The sequence below is a fragment of the Jaculus jaculus genome, chromosome 7 (genome assembly GCF_020740685.1).
Source record: "Jaculus jaculus isolate mJacJac1 chromosome 7, mJacJac1.mat.Y.cur, whole genome shotgun sequence".
NCBI lineage: Eukaryota > Metazoa > Chordata > Mammalia > Rodentia > Dipodidae > Jaculus > Jaculus jaculus.
The window spans coordinates 121,613,574-121,633,885 of NC_059108.1; the positions used below are offsets into that span (position 1 = coordinate 121,613,574).

Below are 20,312 nucleotides of genomic sequence, written 5' to 3' on the forward strand. Positions count from 1 at the left end.
TCTGCTATTTTTTTGTAGTTGTTACCAATGATCATAATGAAAAGAAATAATAAAAACTAGGTTACTGAATGTAAGACTTTAATTTTATTTATTCACTCTGGTGAGTGAACGTCTAGCTTCTAAGTTACTAAATGTAGAGACTCTAATTTTATTTCCCTACTCTAATGAGTAGATGTCTGGCTTTTGTAAGATAGGCTCTTTAAAAGGTCCTATCAGCTTCCCTTAGAGTCCCTGGAGGCAGCCTTATTTTACAAATGAAGAAACTAAGACTTCTGCCGAGGAGGTAGTTTGAATAAAGGCAGGTAGCACAGCACACATTCATCCTTGCACTACTAATCTCAGGCTTTTATTCAGCCTTTTCCTGAAGCTTTAGTGTAAACAAAAAGGCAAAATTGATCTATTTGTCACTGACTCATGGCATAATCTGGAATAATCAGATGCTATCTATGTATAAAGTATAGGCAACTTAATATTTACATCAGGGTAACAATATTTCACTTTAATGTACATTATGCAACTGTCCTCCATTTTATATATAAGAAAATTAAGACTCCAAATGTTAAACGTCATGTCCAAGGTCACACAGCTAGGAAAAGGCAACCCAGTGAACTTCAAAAGATGTTCCCCTTGCTGGGAACATGCCTTTAATCCCAGCACTCGGGAGGCAGAGGTAGGAGGATGGCCATGAGTTCAAGGCCACTCTGAGACTACATAGTGAATTCCAGGTCAGCAGGTCAATCTGAGCTAGAGTGAGAACCTACCTTGAAAAACCAAAAAAAAAAAAAAAAAAAAACCAGAAAGAAAGAAAATGTTCTCTTCATCATGTTGCCTCCCATGACCTAAATAAGCCAAAACTATTAAGTTCTTCTAGTGGATATGTATCTAATTAAACATAAATTATCATTAGGCATATATAAGCCAAATTCCTGAATCCTATTTCATTCCAATAATGTGATGCATAAATGCAACTGGGAGTAGAGATCCTAGAACAATTCTCCATGCTTATGTAGGAAGTAAGAAGTGAAAGAAATAGAAGTTAAGGCTCTAAAATTATAAAGTTTTTGCCTCAATATGATTTCAATCAAATATTTTCTTTCCTTCGGCTCTGAGTAGGCTAAAGAGACAAGAAATCTGAATAAGTGCCAGTAGAATCCAGTTTGTCTTCTTCCTAAGTATTATGTTTATAAGTAAATGGTACTCAGAGAATTTTTGTATTTCTAGAGGAAGATTATTTTTAAGTTTAATAAGATAGAAAACTCAAAGTTAAAGGGGAAAAATGTCACATCAAAACTACCATCCTTGTCATTTGATCTGACCATTAAAATAATATAACATCTTGCTGTCTTAATAAATCAAAAATCCACTTAACCTGGCCAAACCCTAGGTATAGGAAACTTTCATTATATTCTACATATAATTACTTGATTAATAATATTAATAGTAAGGTGTTTCTAAATCAGTAGATCCTTGAGATTATTCTATAGGGTGTCTAGACACCTCTTAGCTATAGTTCACTTGGTTTGCAAATTATAGCTCTTAATAAAATATATTAAAAGTATAAAAATCCTTTGTAAGCTGATAAAATAGCTTTAAATACTGTAGAAGTGACTAAGCTTGAACTTATGCTAGCAAAAACAAATTTCAGCTTGCTAAAATTGAAAAGACAAATAAGTGTTGCAAAATAAACATTCAGTTCTAGCACATATTTACTTTGCACAAAGCACTGTATTTGACAATGTACAAAATTAAAGATCATGGCCCTCTCCAAGGATGGACAGCCATGTGTGATTAATATCAATTATTGGAATATGAATAACTATAACAAGCCCTATAATAAAGGTTCAAATAAGATTTTTCAAAAATGTAGGGAAACCTAAACTGTAGTGATGTAAAGTTATTAAAAGTCATCAAATGTATATTTGAGTGAATTTTATAGTAAGTAAATTATATCTCAACACTATTAAAAAGTGTTCAATGGAATAAAGTATTTGTGATTGAGGGGTTTGGGAAATGTCTTTTAGATCTGATGCAATGTAAGTTGTGTCTTATAGAACAGGTATAATTTGGATCAGAAACATAGCTAAGGTTTTAGAGATTAAGAATACTAAACATTTTCTAGAAAAGCTAGTGGCTTTAATTCTTACATGTGGCCATATGACTATGACATTTCTCAAAAGTTATAACCAATATCTACTGAAACGCATACAATAGTGCCTGGTTTTTTGTTTTGTTTCGTTTTGTTTTGTTTCAAACCCCCACCCCACCCTTGGGTCAAAAGAGCAACCTTGCCTCCATTTTCAGCTGATGAGGAAATTATAATAAGGGTGTGTGGTCCCAGTGTATGTCACAAAACTGCCAGTGAATTCACTTATCATGACAACTACTGACATTAATTTTCTTCTTTATAGCTTCAAATCAATCATACATGCCTTATTTACTTTGAATATTATTTGAGGAAACTAAGATTATGGAAGGACCCATTACCTAAAATGGTAAAACCATTCTACCAGAAAAATCAAGCCATTCTGGTTTAAGAATGAAATGAGAAGAAAAATAAGATAATATCATAACATAATATTTGAACAGTCACAAGTCTACTAACAAAATTGGGATGCTATACATAATTCAAAAACCATCCCATATAAAAAGAATAATATTAGGTGAAGTTAAGCACTGTCAGCAATAGGAAAACAACTTGATTTTTTTTTTCTGATGAATTGATATGACCCTGTTATTGACAGAAGCAGCTCAGATTTTAAGTAAGATTTATTACAACTAAAGTACATAGGAAATTTAGTTTCTAAATAGGTCACCATTGTTTTGTTTTTAACATTGAAAAACAAATTGCATTTTTCCAACCCAGAACTTCTCAGATTATACAATTAAGAAAATATACAGAATCTGAATTTCTAACTTAAAGTGTGATCACTGACTAGTAAAGTCATGCTAAAAATTTAAAGAACTGTCTTAATGTCCATAAAGAAATTAATTTTTTTTGTTCTTGACGTTAGCCCTATCTGACTAGCTGCTCAGAATTTTTCCAAATGAGCCATACTGTGGAGTATTTTTTTTTTTTTAAGAAAAAGAGTATGAGTTAGCCTGGTAAGCAGCAAAATAGAAGCAATTTTTGTGAAACCTAATTTCCTCATTTTAATATTTAATATCTGCATTTTGTTATGAACCTATTCTTAACATGAGCCCGATCTTACTTGTTTCTCTTCTCCCTTACTACTGTGAAATGAAGAAGGAAAAAGCTGTTTGCTAGTCACACTTACACCCCTACTAACTGCTCCTGTGCATTTGGCTTCCACTGGAGAGCCCCTGACATCGCAGGGAACGGTGATCAAAATTCCACACACTAGCTTCAAGCTGGGGGCTCGTAGCTACTGCAGCTTTGAAAGGGGATCTTTTCCTGGCTTCTTTAAAATAAGCATGGTGATGGGATGGTTTAAGGGAAGAACACCTCTCAAATCACATGACCACTGCTGCGCTTCTGTGTGTCCTGCTTTCTTCATAACAGCTTGGCACTACATTCTTTCCCTGTATTTTAGTGGACTTTTGTGTGTATGAGCGGGATGGGGACTGGAGACATAAATGAATGATTCTACATTATGCATGCATCTTTCACCATTAGAGTGGTGTGCTTTCCCTTAGATATCACAAACTATTAGTCACATTGAATCTGTATCCTGAGAGATTGAGCTGTTTCTTCCTTTTTGATGTGAGACTTACATGTTTTTGGTGTGTTTTGATGTTTACACCCTCAGTTGTGGTTTATGTTGCATTAAACATAAATTGAAATGTTCTCCCATACAAGTTAGCTTTTCATGTTGGGCTGAAAAAGTCTTCATTTTTGTGTAGCAATTCATGTTATTATAACCTATGGCTTTCAATTGTACCTCCCATAATGAAGAGCTGACTTTAAACACTGTGCTATTCTTGTTATGACCTAAGCATAAGGTAAGTGATTTCTCTAACTGTATCTAAAGATCGTGGCTGTTTGTTAAATATTTCTGAGCTTTTTTTTTTTTTTTTAAGGCATTGTCTCTTTTGTTCCTTACCATTTACTATATGCTCTCCCTTCTTTTGATTTCTCTTTCATATCATACTTCTTAACAGAAAATGTGATCTTCAGTAATAATTATAATATTATACATTTAAACATGTTGAAATAGATTATTTGATGTCTCAGAGAAATATTAATTAGTAAATTAATACCTGTGTTTTTATTAAGTCTCATGTTTCTCATTCACTCCATTGACTTTAATATCATACACTTTGTACATTTTACCTTTGATTCCCATTGAAAGGAGAATGGCTTGTAAATAGTGTAAAGTCAGTCAGAAGTTGGTTGTAGTAAAATAACATGATACAGTAGAAAAAAGTAATGGGTAATCTGATATCATCCCCTTGATCTAACCCCTCACTTAAATTCCTGAGAAACTTAATAAAAGATCAAAATCAAGTTTATTTTTTTCACTTTCCTTTTTGTCCATTCATTACAAACCAGGGTAACAAAAAATATATAAAATGAGATGAAACTTGAAACAGACCTATCTTACCTTGTTTATAGTCCATATACTGAGAATAAGAGAATTGGTTGTCTCTCAACTTTATCTTCTCACGTAAATTCCATTACATAATGGAAATTAAGTAAATATTATAAATACTGCCAGTTCTATAACACAGAAAGAAAGTTATTCAGTGCTTGCACAAGCAGTAAAGTGTTTTTTAATTATTTTTCTTGGTATTTTAAATGTACATATTCACAATCACTAAAGTAAAAATGTCTTTTGATCTATGATTTGAAAGTAATTTCCCTCCAGTCTGGTTCAAACAGCCAATGTAACATAAATGGGAAAGCACTACTTATACTACTGTGGAAACTTAATAAATGCTTATATTTCAGAGAACTGAACTATTTTCATTATCCAAACCAAATGTCCCCTCTAAAGCTGTGTGAAGCACGTAATTCTAAACTTAGGTATCACAAAGCAACAGAGACTTCTTTATTCATGTAGTAAATGGCTTTTTGTTAATTTTTAAACCACCTGTAGAAGGAGAGAGGATGTTTAGTTTGTATTTTGTTTTATTTTGTTTTGTAAACAATGAGTTCTTCACAACCATTTCCATTATATACATTAGCTAATGTATATAATAGACATTCTATAAATCTGTTGGAACATTTTATGAGACAATTTGAAATACTCATCTGAATTGCTCTGTTCATTGTAAATCTCTTGTTTCTATCCATACACTAGCTCCACTCTAGATTGGAAGGGCTTAAAGATGAACTCTGGAGGAATAGAGGCTACGACTTAAGAGTAACTATTACTGACCAAAGGAGCTGCTTTCCATTCGCAAACATTGCTTTGTGCTATGGGTCTGGGCTCCTTCACATCCTGTTTCACATCTTGTTGGAGACTTTAACTTCCATTTGACTTCTTTGGGCTGTTTTTGTCTTTCCACATTTTCCTCTTTCTTTCCCTTCTCTCTCCAAGATTTTCCTCCCATACTTTTCTCTTTCTCTTGTGTTCTTTGAGACACTTTTTAAAATGTAGTTTCTCTCTTTATTAAGCTTATCTATTAATGTGTCTGTTAGTGTATGTTTCTTTTCTCTTTTAAGGCTGTATGTAGTTATATTTATTTTCATTCCATGGTATGCAAATTTGCTTTTTTTTATTTTGCAGAAAGTGCCTTAGTTATCTTCTTTGTGTGAATGTTCAATAAGAAATAGCAGAACATTCATCACTTATGTCTTGTCCCTTTCTGTAAGCCCATGCTTTCTTTTCTATCCTCTAAATTTACTTCCTCAATCTCTGTTTCTTTTCTTTTCCTTATTCTCATGTCTTCTGTCCTATATTGTTGACTCTAAGCAATCACCAATTTCTTTCCCATTTGGTCCAGAATTGTTCTTCAGTAAGACTTCCAAATAAAAAGAATACAATAAGTTTATGTTCCAGATTCATATCTTCATTATACTACAACTTAAAGCTCCTTAAATAATCTGGGCCAAAAGAGAAAACTTTGGAATTATGGGGTGATTTCTTTCTTTCTTCCTTTCTTTCTTTCTTTCTTTCTTTCTTTCTTTCTTTCTTTCTTTATTTATTTATTTATTTATTTATTTATTTATTATTTATTCCTGGTGTTTTGTTTTGTTTTGTTTTGTTTTTGGTGCGTGGTTTGGGTTTTTTGTTTTTTGCCTTTTGTTTGTTTTTCCTTGTCTACTTGTTCATAGCATTTTTATTGTTGTTTCTTTACACTTTTAACAGTTGTTTTTCAGGAAAGGATAACCATAATCCACCCTAAGTTACAACATTCCTTTCATGAGTTGTTTCATATACTAGTAGATTGTGTTAAGCTGTAGAAATTAATTTGTTGTGTATATATCCATTTGGGGCAAGCTGCTGTGGAGTTGGAAGAAGAGGTGTGGAGCTTGAATACCATTATATCTGAATTTAACAACAATGTTAATACCATCCAACTTGGCCACTGAAGTCTTTTAACCTTTGAAAGAGTTTCTACTTCGACAAATATTTGAATCAAGGAATACGAGTTTCTAATTAATAAATTATGTACACATCTAAAAACTGGAAAATAGATGAGTTTGATTTTGATTTCCAACAGAAGCATCTTTCATTGACAATATTATAATTATTATAGCTATAATAATTATAATCAATATCACAAAGGTTATTAACATCAAAGGTAAATGTTGCATACAAAGATTTCTCTCTTTCCCATCATTAATCATATATAGTAAAAATGACTTCAGTGGAATATTTGATAACTTTACTGCTTGGATTTTATTATTATTCTAGTCAAGACACATACTAAATACCTTACGATTAAGATCAGTATTCATGCCAGGTGTGGTGGCACATGACTTTAATCCCAGCACTCAGGAGGCAGAGGTAGGAGACTAACTGTGGAGTTTGAGACCACCCTGAGTCTACATAGTGAATTCCAGGTCAGCCTGGGCTAGTGCGAAACCCTACCTCAAAAAAACAAACAAACAAAAAAATCAGTATTCACAATTGAACATGCAGTAATTTGAACGTCTTTCCACTTGTCAATATCTATAAGTTGGTTTTGAACCAAAGCAACATGGATAACAAAACCCACAGATACTCATGTTCTTTATATATATATATAAAATTTACATCCATCTTTACATCAACTTTACTTTACATCAACTCTCTTAGAAAACAAGTGTCCTACCAGTATGCCATATCCCAGCCCTCATCTCTATATTATGATACCTAATGTAGTATGAATCCTATGTAAATAATTTCTGTGCTATGTTTAAGAAATAATGACAAGCCAAAACATCCACATGTGGTGATGGTGGGTTTTTATTTTGTATTATTTCTGATCCACAGATATAAAACCCGCAAATATGGAGGGCTAGCTATACTGAATTTAGATGCACTTAAACATTGCTTTCAGTTTTATCTCTGTCCAATTAATATTTTTTTACTTGAAATTTTTCTGGAAGTCAGACTTTTTTAAGTAAAAAATGAATTAAAGTATATTTGTAACATTTTTACTAACATGTTATATCTTAGATAAATAAAACCTTTTCTCCTAGACCTCAGGAGCTTGCCCACTAAACATACATCTCTGGCTTTCCATGTGATGAGCGCTAAATTATACTGAGTTTATGCTTTTTCTGCAGGTCCAGTCCAGGTGCAGCAGCAAGGAGAACATCCTCAGAGCCAGTGAGTATTTCACTACTTCAGGCCAGCCGCTGAGCTACAGCTGTGATTCAAAAGAAAGTAGAGCTGAAAATAACACATTGGTGAAAGAATGAAGAAGTGTAATTGACAATTTTTAGTAAGATGAGCTGGACATGGTGGCACACACAGTTAATCCTAGTACTGGAGAGGATGAGGTAGGAGGATCACTGTGAATTTGAGGCCAGCCTGAACTACAGAGTGAGGTCCAGTCAGTTTGGGCTAGATTGAAACCCTGCTTCAAAAAAAGAAGAAAAATATCAATATTTTTTTAAATTTACCTTCTAAAAATATTTGTCCCAATGTATAAATATTTTGCTTAGTCCAATTGTTTTTGCAAGCTGACAGTAGAAATTTAGTGTGTTCCCTTTTAGTTGACTCATTGACAAAAAAGTCATTTTAAAAACAGACCACCTAGGGCCAGGTATGGTGGCACATGCCACTCAGGATGCAGAGATGGGAGAGTTTGAGGCCAGCCTGGGCTAGTATAAGACCCTACCTGAAAAAATAAAAAAATAAAAAACTTGACTACACGCAAGTACTGTCAATAATATAAATATTTAAAAAATGATGTACTAATAGAAACATAAATATAAATCAATGAAAGCAAGACAAAGAATGAAAACATAGGTGAAAGCAAAAATTGGGTATGCTGACAAAGAATTGTAATCATAGCCGTCTAAGCTAAAATAGGAAGATCTCAAGTTATAGGCCAGCTTGGGCTACATAATAATGTCCTTCTCAAAAAAAGGTGAGAAATAAAAATTAAAAATAAAATGGGCTGGAGGTGGCCTAGCAGTTAAGGTGCTTGCCTGCAAAGCCTAAAGACCCAAGTTCAACTCCCCAGTACCCATGTAAGCCAGATACACAAGGTGCAATAATGCGCAGTAAGGGAATAACTGGGTCTGTTGCTAGTTCTGTATTAATCTTTTTCAGGAATCTCCATATTGATTTCCATAGTGGTTGTACAAGTTTACATTCCCACCAACAGGGAATGGAGGTTCCTCTTTCTCCACATCCTCACCAACATTTACTGGCATTTGCATGCATCTGGAGTTCATTTGCAGTGGCTAAAGGCCCTACTCTGTCCTTCTCTCTTTCTCTCTAATAAATAAATAAATTAATTAATTAAATTTTTTTAAAAGGTGAGTGAAGGAATATAATAGTCATTTTGTGAATATGAATTCCTAAAAGATTTTTATCTTTGCAGGCAAAATGTTTTGGAACATAGTTCCCTAAATTAAAATCCTCAATAAAAATTTAAGGAAATATGAAAAATTCCAAAATGAAAGGTCCTTAAGGTTATGTCTTGATTTGATCAGTACAGTATTAACTTAAAGTTACTGAGCTTTGTATATTATTCACCTTCTACCAGTAGCTTTTTCTTACCTGTATCCTTAAAATAAAATAACATTGAAAGTTGTCCCATAAAAGCTTTAGGATCCTAAGCTTAAAAACTGCTATATATGGGCTGGAAAGATGGTTCAGTGGTTAAGGTGCTTGCCTGTAAAACCTAACAACCTGGGTTTCATTCCCCAGTGCCCATATAAAGCCAGATGCACAAGGAGGCACAAGTATCTGGAGTTTGTTTGCAGCAACTGGAGTCCCTGGCATACCCATTCTCTCTATCTGTTTCTCCTCTCTATATTTCTGTCTGCTTGCAAATAATAAAAATATTATCATTCTCTATTACTTAATAGGCTTTTTGTTGTTTGGTTGTTGTTGTTGTTTTTTGTTTTTTAGAGATAGGGTATTACTATAGCCAGGCTGACCTGGATCTTACTATAGTCCTAGGCTAGCCTTGAATCCGCCTACCTCTGCCTCCTGAATTCTGGGATTAAAGGTATGTACCACCACACCCTGCTTACTTAAGAGTTTAATGACATCATCCTCACTTCTTGATCTTCATCACTAGAAATACGAGGTGTGCCATACTGAGGTGGCTCTACTAGATGTTCACACTACTAGGAGTTTTAGTAAATGGTATGATTCTTATTCCCATTAGAATGTCAGTATTATTTAACAATCAAAATGTAATTGGGGAACCTGTAATCCTAAGGACTGGGGAGACTAAGGTAAAAGAACTGAGAATTGGAGGCCAACCTGGTATGAAAAAAGAGAGTTTGAAGGCAGCAAGATCTTATATTTTAAGAGGATGGGGAAACATGGTTGAGCAAATATCTCTATAGTGAAGCATGGAACATTTAGGGAAATGCTGGGTCTGTTGCTAATTCTGTATTAATCTTTTTCAGGAATCTCCATATTGATTTCCATAGTGGTTGTACAAGTTTGCATTCCCACCAACAGGGAATGGAGGTTCCTCTTTCTCCACATCCTCACCAACATTTACTGGCATTTGATTGTTTAATGATTGTCATCCTTATTGGAATAAGGTGGAATCTCATAGTTGTTTTAATTTGCATTTCCCTTAGTGGTTAGGGATGTTGAACATTTTCTTAAGTATGTGTTTGCCATTTGTATTTCTTTCTCTGAGAACTCCCTATTCAGTTCTCTGCCCCATTTTTTGAGTGGGTTGTTTGGGTTTTTTTAATTGTTTAGTTTTTTGAGTTCTTTGTAGATTCTAGATATTAGGCTTCTATCAGTGGTATAGCTGGCAAAATTTTTCTTACATTCTGTGGGTTTGTTTGATTGTTTAATTTCCTGCACTACTGGTGTATTGTTCAGGAAGTCCTTCCCCAGTCCTATAATGTGGAGAGTTCCTCCTATTTTTGTTTCCATTAGTTGAGTTTCAGGTCTTATATTGAGATCTTTAATCCATTTGGAGTTGATTTTTGTGTATGGTGAGATGAGTGGGTCTAGTTTTGTTTTTCTATATGTGGTCATCCAATTTGTCCATATGTTGAAGATGCTGTCTTTTCTCCAGTCTACATTATTGGCACCTTTGTCAAAGATCAAATAGCAGTAGTTACTTGACTTGTAGGCCAGGTCTTCAATTCTGTTCCATTGGTCTATATGTCTGTTCTAAGGACAGTACCATGCTATTTTTGTTACTATGGCTTTGTAGTATAGCTGTAGATTGGGTATACTTACACCTCCAAAGGTGTTTCTTTTGCTGGGAATCCATTCTATATCAATCTTGAGATCATTTTTCCTTTTTTGTTGTTGTTTTTTTGAGGTAGGATCTCACTGTAGCTCAGGCTGACCTGGAATTTACTCTGCATTCTCAGGGTGGCAATCCTCCCTCCTCTGCCTCCCGGGTGCTGGGATTAAAGGTGTGCGCCACCACACCGAGCTGGAGATAATTTTTTCTATCTCTGTGAACAATGATGTAGAAATTTTTATTGCTATTGTATTTAATCCGTATATTGCTCTTGGTGGAATTGCCATTTTCACAATATTAGTTCTACCTATCCAGGAGCATGGGAGGTCTTTCCATCTTCTTAAGTCCTCCTCAATTTCCTTGTTGAGTGTTTTTTATGTTTTCATTGTATAGGTCTTTCACATCCTTGGTTAGTGTTATTCTAAGATATTTTATGGCTATTGAAAATGGAACAGCCTTGCTGATTTGTGTTTCTGTGTATTTGTCTTTTGCATGTAGAAAGGCTACTGATTTTTTTTTAATTTTTTTATTAGCTTTCTATTCAGCAAATACAGGCAGTTTGGTACCATTATTAGGCTCATCCGTGACCTACCCCCTCTCCAATGGCCCCTCCTTGTTGATGTATATGGGTTGTGCATTGTGGAGTTAGCCCACTGTTATTGGTACGATAAATGTCTCTGCATATCATGACCCAACATGTGGCTCTGACATACTTTCTGCCCCCTCTTCCGCAAAATTTCCCTGAGCTACGTTGGGTTCATTTTTGGTCTGCTTCAGTGATGAGGTATTGGGGGCCTATGAGGCTCTGGCTCTCTGATTTGGTAGGAGTTGATTTTTCTCTGTATGTTGATTTTGTATCCTGTGACATTGCTGAAGGAATTAATTAGAAGTTTTGAGGTAGAGACTTTCGGATCACTTATATATAGGATCATGTCATCTGCAAATTGGACTAATTTGGCTTCTTCCTTTCCAATTTGTATGCCTTTTCTTTCTTTCTTTTGTCTTACTCCTTGGGCTAGGACTTCTAGTACTACGTTCAAGAGCAGTGGAGAGAATGGGCACCCCTGTGTGACCTGTAACTCACGAAGTACTCTAGACTGGCTAGCCAGCAAGCCCTAGGGATCCTTCTGCCTCCCTGTCTCTAGCACTGATATAACAGACCCATGCCACCACACTTGGAAATTTTACTTAAGTCCTAGGGGTTGAATTCAGGTCCCCATGCTTATAAGGCAAGCACATAACCAACTGAGCTATCTCCCCACCTCTCAACCTTTTTTAGTGTATATAAAAACATTTGAACACACTATTTCAGTAGATCCTAAAGAAAGATGAAAAGTTAACTTTGTAAAGGACGATATAATTTTGCTTTTGTTTTGTTGTTGTTTATTTGTTTTGTTTTGTTTTGTTTTTGGCCAGGCAAGTAGAATATTGCTATATAAACTATGTTTTGATACTTTGTATTTAAGAGTTTGTGAGGGGAGTGGAGGCACATACCTTTGATCCCAGCGCTTGGGAGTTAGATATAGCAGGATCACAGTTAGTTTGAGGCCAGCCTGGAACTACAGAATGAGTTCCAGGTCAGCCTGGGCTAGAGTGAGACCACTTCAAAGGAAAAAAACAAAAAGAGAGAGAGAGAGAGAATTTGGTTGGTTATTTTCCTTTTTAAAATTTATTTATTTATGTGAGAAAGAAAGAGGGAGAGAACAAGAGAATGGGCACACCAGGGCCCCCAGCCACTGCAAATGAACTCCAGACACATGTACTACTGTGTGCATCTGGTTTACATGGGTCCTGGAGAATTGAACATAGGTCCTTTGGCTTTGCAAGCAAACAACTTAATTGCTAACCCATCTCTCCAGCCCATGTTTTCTGTTTAACAATAAGTTAGGTTATTTACGGGTGGTGGGGTTGTTTACAGGTTTTATTTCAAGAGTCATTTTCCAGTAGTTTTAGTGACAAGTTCAGTAAATAGCAATGTTATGAGAATGAAGACAATAAACTTGAGTTAGGGATGATTTTAGGTATCAGGGTTACCTTCTTTTAAACTCCAGCTTGAACATAAAGGTAGACCATTAAAATACAGGAATATGATGAGCCCACACCTTCACCACTGTTTGAATAATCACAATAGTATGTTATTTTATCTGAGAGGAGTTATGCATTTTAATTTTGTCTGTTCTGTTGTTTGTTTATCATTTGTTGATTTATATGTAAGGCAGCAATTATACAGCAACATTCAGGACTGTGGAAATCACATGGCTAAGCCATGCTACACACATATGCAATAGGTAGAATCAGATTTATAGCCTTTCTCAGACAAGAGCCCAGAGTGTCCAAATTAAGACAAGAAGATAAATACCATCCTACATCTGAGCAGCCTGTAGAATAAACTACCTGGGTCTGGGGAGAGGGTGCGCAGTTAAAGCATCTTGCTTAGAATAAAATACCAGATTATATACAAAATTATTTCAGTTTGTGGTTCTATTGTTTCTGGATCTTTTTAGCAATATCAGAGATCCTAGAGAAGTCTCTAGGGATATAAGAACAGCATTCTTGCCCTAAAGCAGCATATGTGATTTTCTTTAAGAGGTCAATATGGTATATGATACCAATGAACCTCTGGCTTTCTAATCTCCTGAATCTTTCACATATGTAATTCTTTGGCTTTGGTAGCAATGTCTAGTTCACCCACTGTTTCCTGAAACAGGGCATGTAGGACCCTCTCCTATTTTCTGGCCCCTTTAAAGCATGAGTTAAATAAAGAGCAAATGATGTAGGTTAAGTATAGACTTACTGTGATCTTGCATGTACTCCAGGATCTTGAATGAGAGATGACCCTTTCAGAGAACTGTGTCCTAGTATTCCTAAAAATTCTTAGCTTGAGGGGGGCTGGAGAGATGGCTTAGTGGTGAAGGTCCTTGCCTGCAAAGCCAAAGGACCCAGGTTCAACTCCCCAGGACCCACATAAGCCAGATGCACAAGGGGTGCTCGCATCTGGAGTTCATTTGCAGTGGCTGCAGGTCCTGGCATGCCCATTCTCTCTCTCTCTCTCTCCCTCTCTCTCTCTCTCTCTCTCTCTCTCTCTCTCTCTCTCTCTCTCTTCCTACCTGCCCATTTCTGTATCTTTCTCTCTCACACAAATAAATACAATAAAAATATATTAAATTTTTTTTAATTCTTAGTTTGAGGACTGAAGAGTAGATCAGTTAGTAGAATGCTTGCCTATCATGAACAACGCCCTGGATTTTATCCACAACAGCATACATACTATGTGGTGGCACATACTTGTAATCCCAGCACTAATGAGGTGGATCTAGGAAGGTCAGAAGTTCAGTGTCATCCTTAGCTACATAGGGAATTCAAGGCTAGTCAGAGCCTTACGTCTTTTATAAATTTAAGAATGGATTATGCCACTTTAATTGAGAAAAATTAATCCAAAGATCAAACTGGAGTGATAATCACTAACAATACCCGATAAGATCCTTTCCATTAGGGTTCTGGAACTGTCTTTCTTTGATGTATTTTCCAGAAAAACAGAACTCTGAGTTTTAGGTCATGCAAGGGTTATTCAAGAATTTGAAAAAAGGTTTCTTATACCTGCTCGTGATAAGTCTGTGTGTATTCTTTGTAATATTTGGCTATACCTGCTACTATTAATAATGTAGAATAAAAGGTAATAATCATAGATTTAGTGACTTCCTGTTAATAATTCATATGGGAGAGTTGATGAATAGATGAATTATATATCATTGGCATTAAAGTCGAAACTTTGAGCCATGGAAGTTAAGGAGTCTCTGAGTTTGGTTAATTTGATTTTCAGAATTACATGTTTTCCCTACCTTTCCTAAAATTTAAAGGTGATATAGACAGATAGACAATTATTTTCTTAATAAGTGGCAGGGCATTACAAATCTGTATTTGGCCAAGTAAGTGGGTGGCTCTGTTACTATACAGTGACAAGTCAGATTCCCCCTGTGAGGAACAAAAGATAAAATAATTTTTACTACTGTTAGAGTTAAGAAAAGGTTTCATTCTGTTCCCAAACTAAGCAATGATGAAGACATTCAGAATCTATAATCCAGGGTAGTTTTGTGACATCCATTTGAAGGTATTCCAGGGGACCATGAGGTTTCTGTTCTTTTCCGTGTCCCATCTTTAGAACTTTACCAAGATTATGGCATCAAATGAGACATAGAAATTTAGCATTGTGTTAAAAATTATGTGACAGATTTGGTTTTTGCTCTTGTTTTAGTCCATTTGTTCTGCTGTAGCCAACTACCACAACCTAGATAACTTACACAGGCTGACCTGGAATTCACTAAGTAGCACAAATTTATTTTAGTTTTGGAAATGGGAAATTCCAAGATGAAGGTGCCATTAGGTTTGGTGTGTGGTAAAGGCCCAATTTCTGCTCCAAGGTAACATCCTGAGCTCTGCTTTCTCTGAAGGAAATGGACATTTTGCTCTTACACGGCAGGGCTCATCTCCACTCCTCCTGTAAAGCACTAATCCTGATCGTAAGGACAAAGCTCTTCTGGCCTATTTACCTGCTAAAAGACCTCGCTTTTTAATACTGTAATATTAGGAATTAAATTTCAACCTGGAGTTTGGAGGGGACACAAAAATTCAAAGCATAACAACAGCAGTGGATAATTTCACATAAATATTTTTGCAAAATTCATTTGCGATTGTTTGGTGCTTCTAAATAGCCAACAATACAGATTACCTCCATGTTTCACTTGGCATCTCTTTCTGCCTCTGCAGTTAATCACTGATATTTTATAGTCACATATTTGAACTGCTTTTAAGCTAAAGATTTAGTCTCTTGGGATATTATAAGTCTATAATTTTAGTTTTGTCTTTTGGTTTTCCAAGGTAGTGTCTCGCTCTAGCCCAGGGTGACCTAGAATTCACTATATAGTCTCAGACTAGCCTTGAATTCACAGCTATTGTAAAACAGTAGTATATAATATAAACCTTAAACTACTATTTTATATTTATATTTTATAGGTTTATATTGTATGTTTTTATGAATTAAAAAATTATAGAATTAACCATGCATGGTAGCACATGCCTAAAATACTAGTACTTTGGAGGTAAAGGCAAAAGGATCAATGTAAGTTTAAGGTCAACTAAGTCTACATAGGGAGTTACAGACTAGCCAGAGATATACAGTGAAACCCTGTTTGAGAGAAAGATTTCTCTTTGCAATTTGAAGTGCAAAACAAAAACACTTGAAATTGAACCTGGGTTCTTAGGCTTCGCAGGTAAGCGCCTCAACCACTAAGCCATCTCTCCAATCCATACAGGTGGTTTTTATGTTTGTTGGTTGTTTTTTGTTTTTATTTTTATTTTTTGAGGTAGGGTCTTGCTATAGCCCAGCCTGACCTGGAGCTCACTCTATAGTCTCAGGCTGGCCTCAAATTCAAAGCAATCTTCCTATCTCTGCCTCCCAAGTGTTTTTATTTTTTTGAGGATGGGTCTCACTCTAGACCAGACTGACCTTGGAACTCTAGTCCCAATCTGGCCTCAAACACATAGTGATCCTCCTACTTTTGCCTCCCAAGTGCTGGGATTAAAGGCGTGTGCCACCACCCCTGGCTAAGAGCTTTCTTAAAGAAGCAATGTTAGAACACACATTTCTTTGAGATATTTACTCAAAGGTATTAAAAAAGAAAAGCTGTAGCTTTAATTCCACATTATAGCTGTGGAATTTTGTTCCCTTTTTGTTCTAAGGTACCTCTCTTTTTTTGGTTTTGTGAGGTAGGATCTCACTGTAGCCAGAGCTGACCTGGAATTCACTCTGCGTCCCAGACTGGCCTTGAATTTACAGTGGTCATCCTACCTCTGCCTCCTGAGTGTTGGGATTAAAAGCATGTGTCACCATACCTGGCTTCTTTTATCTTTTTTTTTTTAAAATATTTTATTTATTTATTTGAGAGCAACAGAGACAGAGAGAAAGACAGATAGAGGGAGAGAGAGAGAGAGAGAGAATGGGCGCGCCAGGGCTTCCAGCCTCTGCAAACGAACTCCAGACGCGTGCGCCGCCTTGTGCATCTGGCTTACGTGGGACCTGGGGAACCGAGCCTCGAACCGGGGTCCTTAGGCTTCATAGGCGAGCGCTTAACCACTAAGCCATCTCTCCAGCCCTTCTTTTATCTTTTTTAAACATTTTATTTTTATTTATTTATTTGAGAGAGAGATACACAAATAGGCAGGTTAGAGAGAGAGAGAGAGAGAGAGAGAATGGGCCCACTAAGGCCTCCGTTCATTGCAAACAAACTCCAGATGCATGCGCCCCTTGTGCATCTGGCTTTCGTGGGTCCTAACCTGGGTCCTTTGGCTTTGTAGGCAAGTGCCTTAACCACTAAGCCATCTCTCCAGGCCTCTTTTATCTTTTAGTTGAGTTGAAAGTTACGTATTATAAAATTATCCATTTTATAGTTGGTAAATTAGTGATATTTAATAAATTTATCATATTACTCAGCTATCATTGCTATCTAGTTCCAAAACTTTTTCATCATACCAAGAAACCTCATCCCCATTAACTACTTACTTACTCTTAAGCAGTTTCCCCGTCATCAGACCCTGAAAACCACCACCATGCTTTGTATTTCTAGGGATTTCTGTCTCTATTCTGATTATTTCATAGGAGTGTAGTTGTGCAATTTATGATGTCTTCTGTCTTGACTCTATTTTAGTCAGCTTAATCTTTTCAAAGCTCATCAATATTGTAGCCTGTATATTTATAACTTCTGTTATATTAACATAGTATTGCATTTTATGTTTTTACTTCATTCTGTTTATTGGTTAATTAGTTAATTGATATCTGTGTTGCTTCCAGTTTGGGGCTCTTTTGCATAGTGCTGGTAGGAATATGTTACCTGTCTGACTATGTTTGCATTCTTTTCAGCATACACCTAGCCAATGGTGTGTCTATCCTTACGCTAGTGTTGTGCTATTTAGATTACTGTCACTTTGTAGTAAGTTTCAAAATTGGGAAATCAGAGTTTCAATTCAGTTTTCTTTTTAATATTGTCCTAGCTTTCAAGATCCTTGCCAATCTATTTGAATTTGAAGATTAGTTTTTGTTTTGTTTTGTTTTTTCACTTCTAGTGGGGCAGGGAGAAAGTCTGGGAGATTTGATAGGGAATGGATACTATTGCAATCATAGCAGTATTAAATATTCCAGTCTTCCATTTGATCTTAGCATGAACTTTGTTTTGCATCTCAGATATTTTTACATTTTCATAGTGTAGTAGGGTGAAGCATGTAAGTACCGGGAAGAGGTTCCATTGCCTATCACAAGTCATTTGTACATTTCATCTCCAGAGGAACATTTATCACATACATGTCTCTTGCATTTTATTACTTCAAAAGTAAAAAGGGGGCTGGAGAAATTGCTTACTGGTTAAGGCTTGCCTGAAAAGGCAGATTACCCAGGTTTGATTCCCCAGGACCCATGTAAGCCAGATGCACAAGGTTATACATGCATCTGCAGTTCAATTTCAGTGGCTGAAGGCACTGGCATGCCCAGTTTCTCTCTCTCTCTCTCTCTCTCTCTCTCTCTCTCTCTCTCTCTCTCTCTCTCTCTCCGTCTCTCTTTCTCTCTCTCTCTCTGTTTCTATCTCTCTCTCTCTCCTTTTTCTCTCTCTCTGCTCCTATCTCTCTCTTTGCCTCTATCTCTCTCTCAAACAAATAAAAATAAAATAAAATTCAATCTGTTTTCTTCAAGAAACCCACTTCACCACTAAAGGCAGACACCTACTCAAGGTGAAAGGGTGGAAAACAATATCCCAAGCAAATGGGAGTAAGAAACAAGCATGCATAGCTATACTAATATTGGATAAAATAGACTTCAAACCAAAAATAATCAAAAAAGACAAAGAAGGCCACTTCATACTTATCAAGGGAATGATCCATCAAGAGGATATCACAATCATAAATCTTTATCCACCAAACACAGGGGCACCACAGTTCATAAAACAAAACCTGCTTGACAACAAAACAGAAATAACCACCAACGCCATCATAGCTGGGGATTTCAATACACCATTATCAGTAATAGACAGATCATCCAAACAGAAACTCAACAGGGAAGTAAGAGAGCTCAACAAAACCACAGATCACTTAGACCTAATGGACATCTACAGAACTTTCCATCCCAAATCCACAGACTACACTTTCTTCTCAGCAGCCCATGGAACATTCTCTAAAATAGACCATATACTGGGTCACAAAGCCTGCCTCCATATATTTAGAAAGATTGACTTAATTCCCTGCATGATATCAGATCACAATGCTATATTGCTAAAAATTAACTACAAAAGACCCAAGAATCCCATTGGCTCCTGGAAACTAAACAGCACACTTTTAAACAATAAATGGGTAGTGGACAAAATAAAAATGAAATTGCAAAATTTCTAGAAATGAATGACGATGAGAACACATCATACCAAAACTTATGAGACACAATGAAGGCAGTTCTCAGGGGAAAATTCATAGCACTAAATACCTTTATAGCAAAGACAGAATTAAAAAAAATAAAAACAGCATACCAGTATCAAGCTTGAGATCGGTATTACCTTCTATGCCAAACGTAAGTGTCTGTTCCCCAAGCTGTCCAGAGTCCAGAACCATGTGGGAGGAGGAGGAAGGAGGTATGAAAAGGGAGGAGAGGGGAAGGGAATCTATAATCCTTACAGAGGTTGAGTGCAGAAGTATTCTTACCTATATTTCTAATGTGTGCTTGATTAAACTTGCAAGCACAAACCTGTGGCTATGAGAGGTAAACTATAAACATTCAGCTGCCTCTCCTGACTTTCTCGGATACTTAGCTTTTTATACTTCGTATATAAAGTTTGCAAAGTCTTTTTTGTTTGGTTGGTTGGTTTTTGGTTTTTTGAGGTAGGATCTTACTCTAGCCTAGGCAGACCTGGAATTTTCTATGTGGTCTCAGGGTGGCCTCAAACTCTCAGCAATCCTCCTACCTCTTCCTCCTGAGTACTGGAATGTATGTATGTTTGTTTGTTCGTTTGTTTTTTCAAGGTAGAGTCTCACTCTAGCCCAGGCTGACCTGGAATTTACTAGGTAGTCACAGGCTGGCTTTGAACTCACAGTGATCCTCCTACCTCTGCCTCCCAAGTGATGGGATTAAAGGTATGCATCACCACACTCAGCTTCCAAGTCTTATTTTAGTCACCTGAACTTAATGATACTTAGATTTCCTTCCAGTGATCTTAAACTCCAGAAAATGGTTTCAGAAAATAGAATTATTAGGAGTGGAGAGATGGTTTAGCAGTTCAGGTGCTTGCCTGCAAAGCCTAAGGCCCCAGGTTTGATTCCCCAGAACCCACATGCACAACCAGGTGCACAAGGTGGTGCATCCATCAGGAATTCATATGCAGTGGCTAGAGGCCCTAGCAAAGCCATTCTCTCCTTCTCTCTCTAATAAAGAAAATATTTTTAAAAGAAAAATGTAATTATTAAAAATTACAATTATCATAAGTTGAAAT

At 36.1% G+C, this 20,312-nt stretch overlaps 1 protein-coding gene across 10 annotated transcripts in view; it reads left to right on the forward strand.

Moving 5' to 3' along the window:
* Gphn (gephyrin) overlaps positions 1-20,312 on the forward strand; it is a 450,651-nt gene that overhangs the window by 322,865 nt on the left and 107,474 nt on the right. For 6 of the 10 annotated variants that reach the window (XM_045154684.1, XM_045154687.1, XM_045154688.1 and 3 more), the window contains one exon: positions 7,679-7,721. In XM_045154684.1, the coding sequence (XP_045010619.1) occupies positions 7,679-7,721 (43 nt within the window). Of the gene's footprint in view, positions 1-5,261; positions 5,325-7,678; positions 7,722-20,312 lie in introns of all 10 variants that reach the window. The other 4 variants (XM_045154682.1, XM_045154685.1, XM_045154686.1 and 1 more) reach the window with 1 other exon arrangement.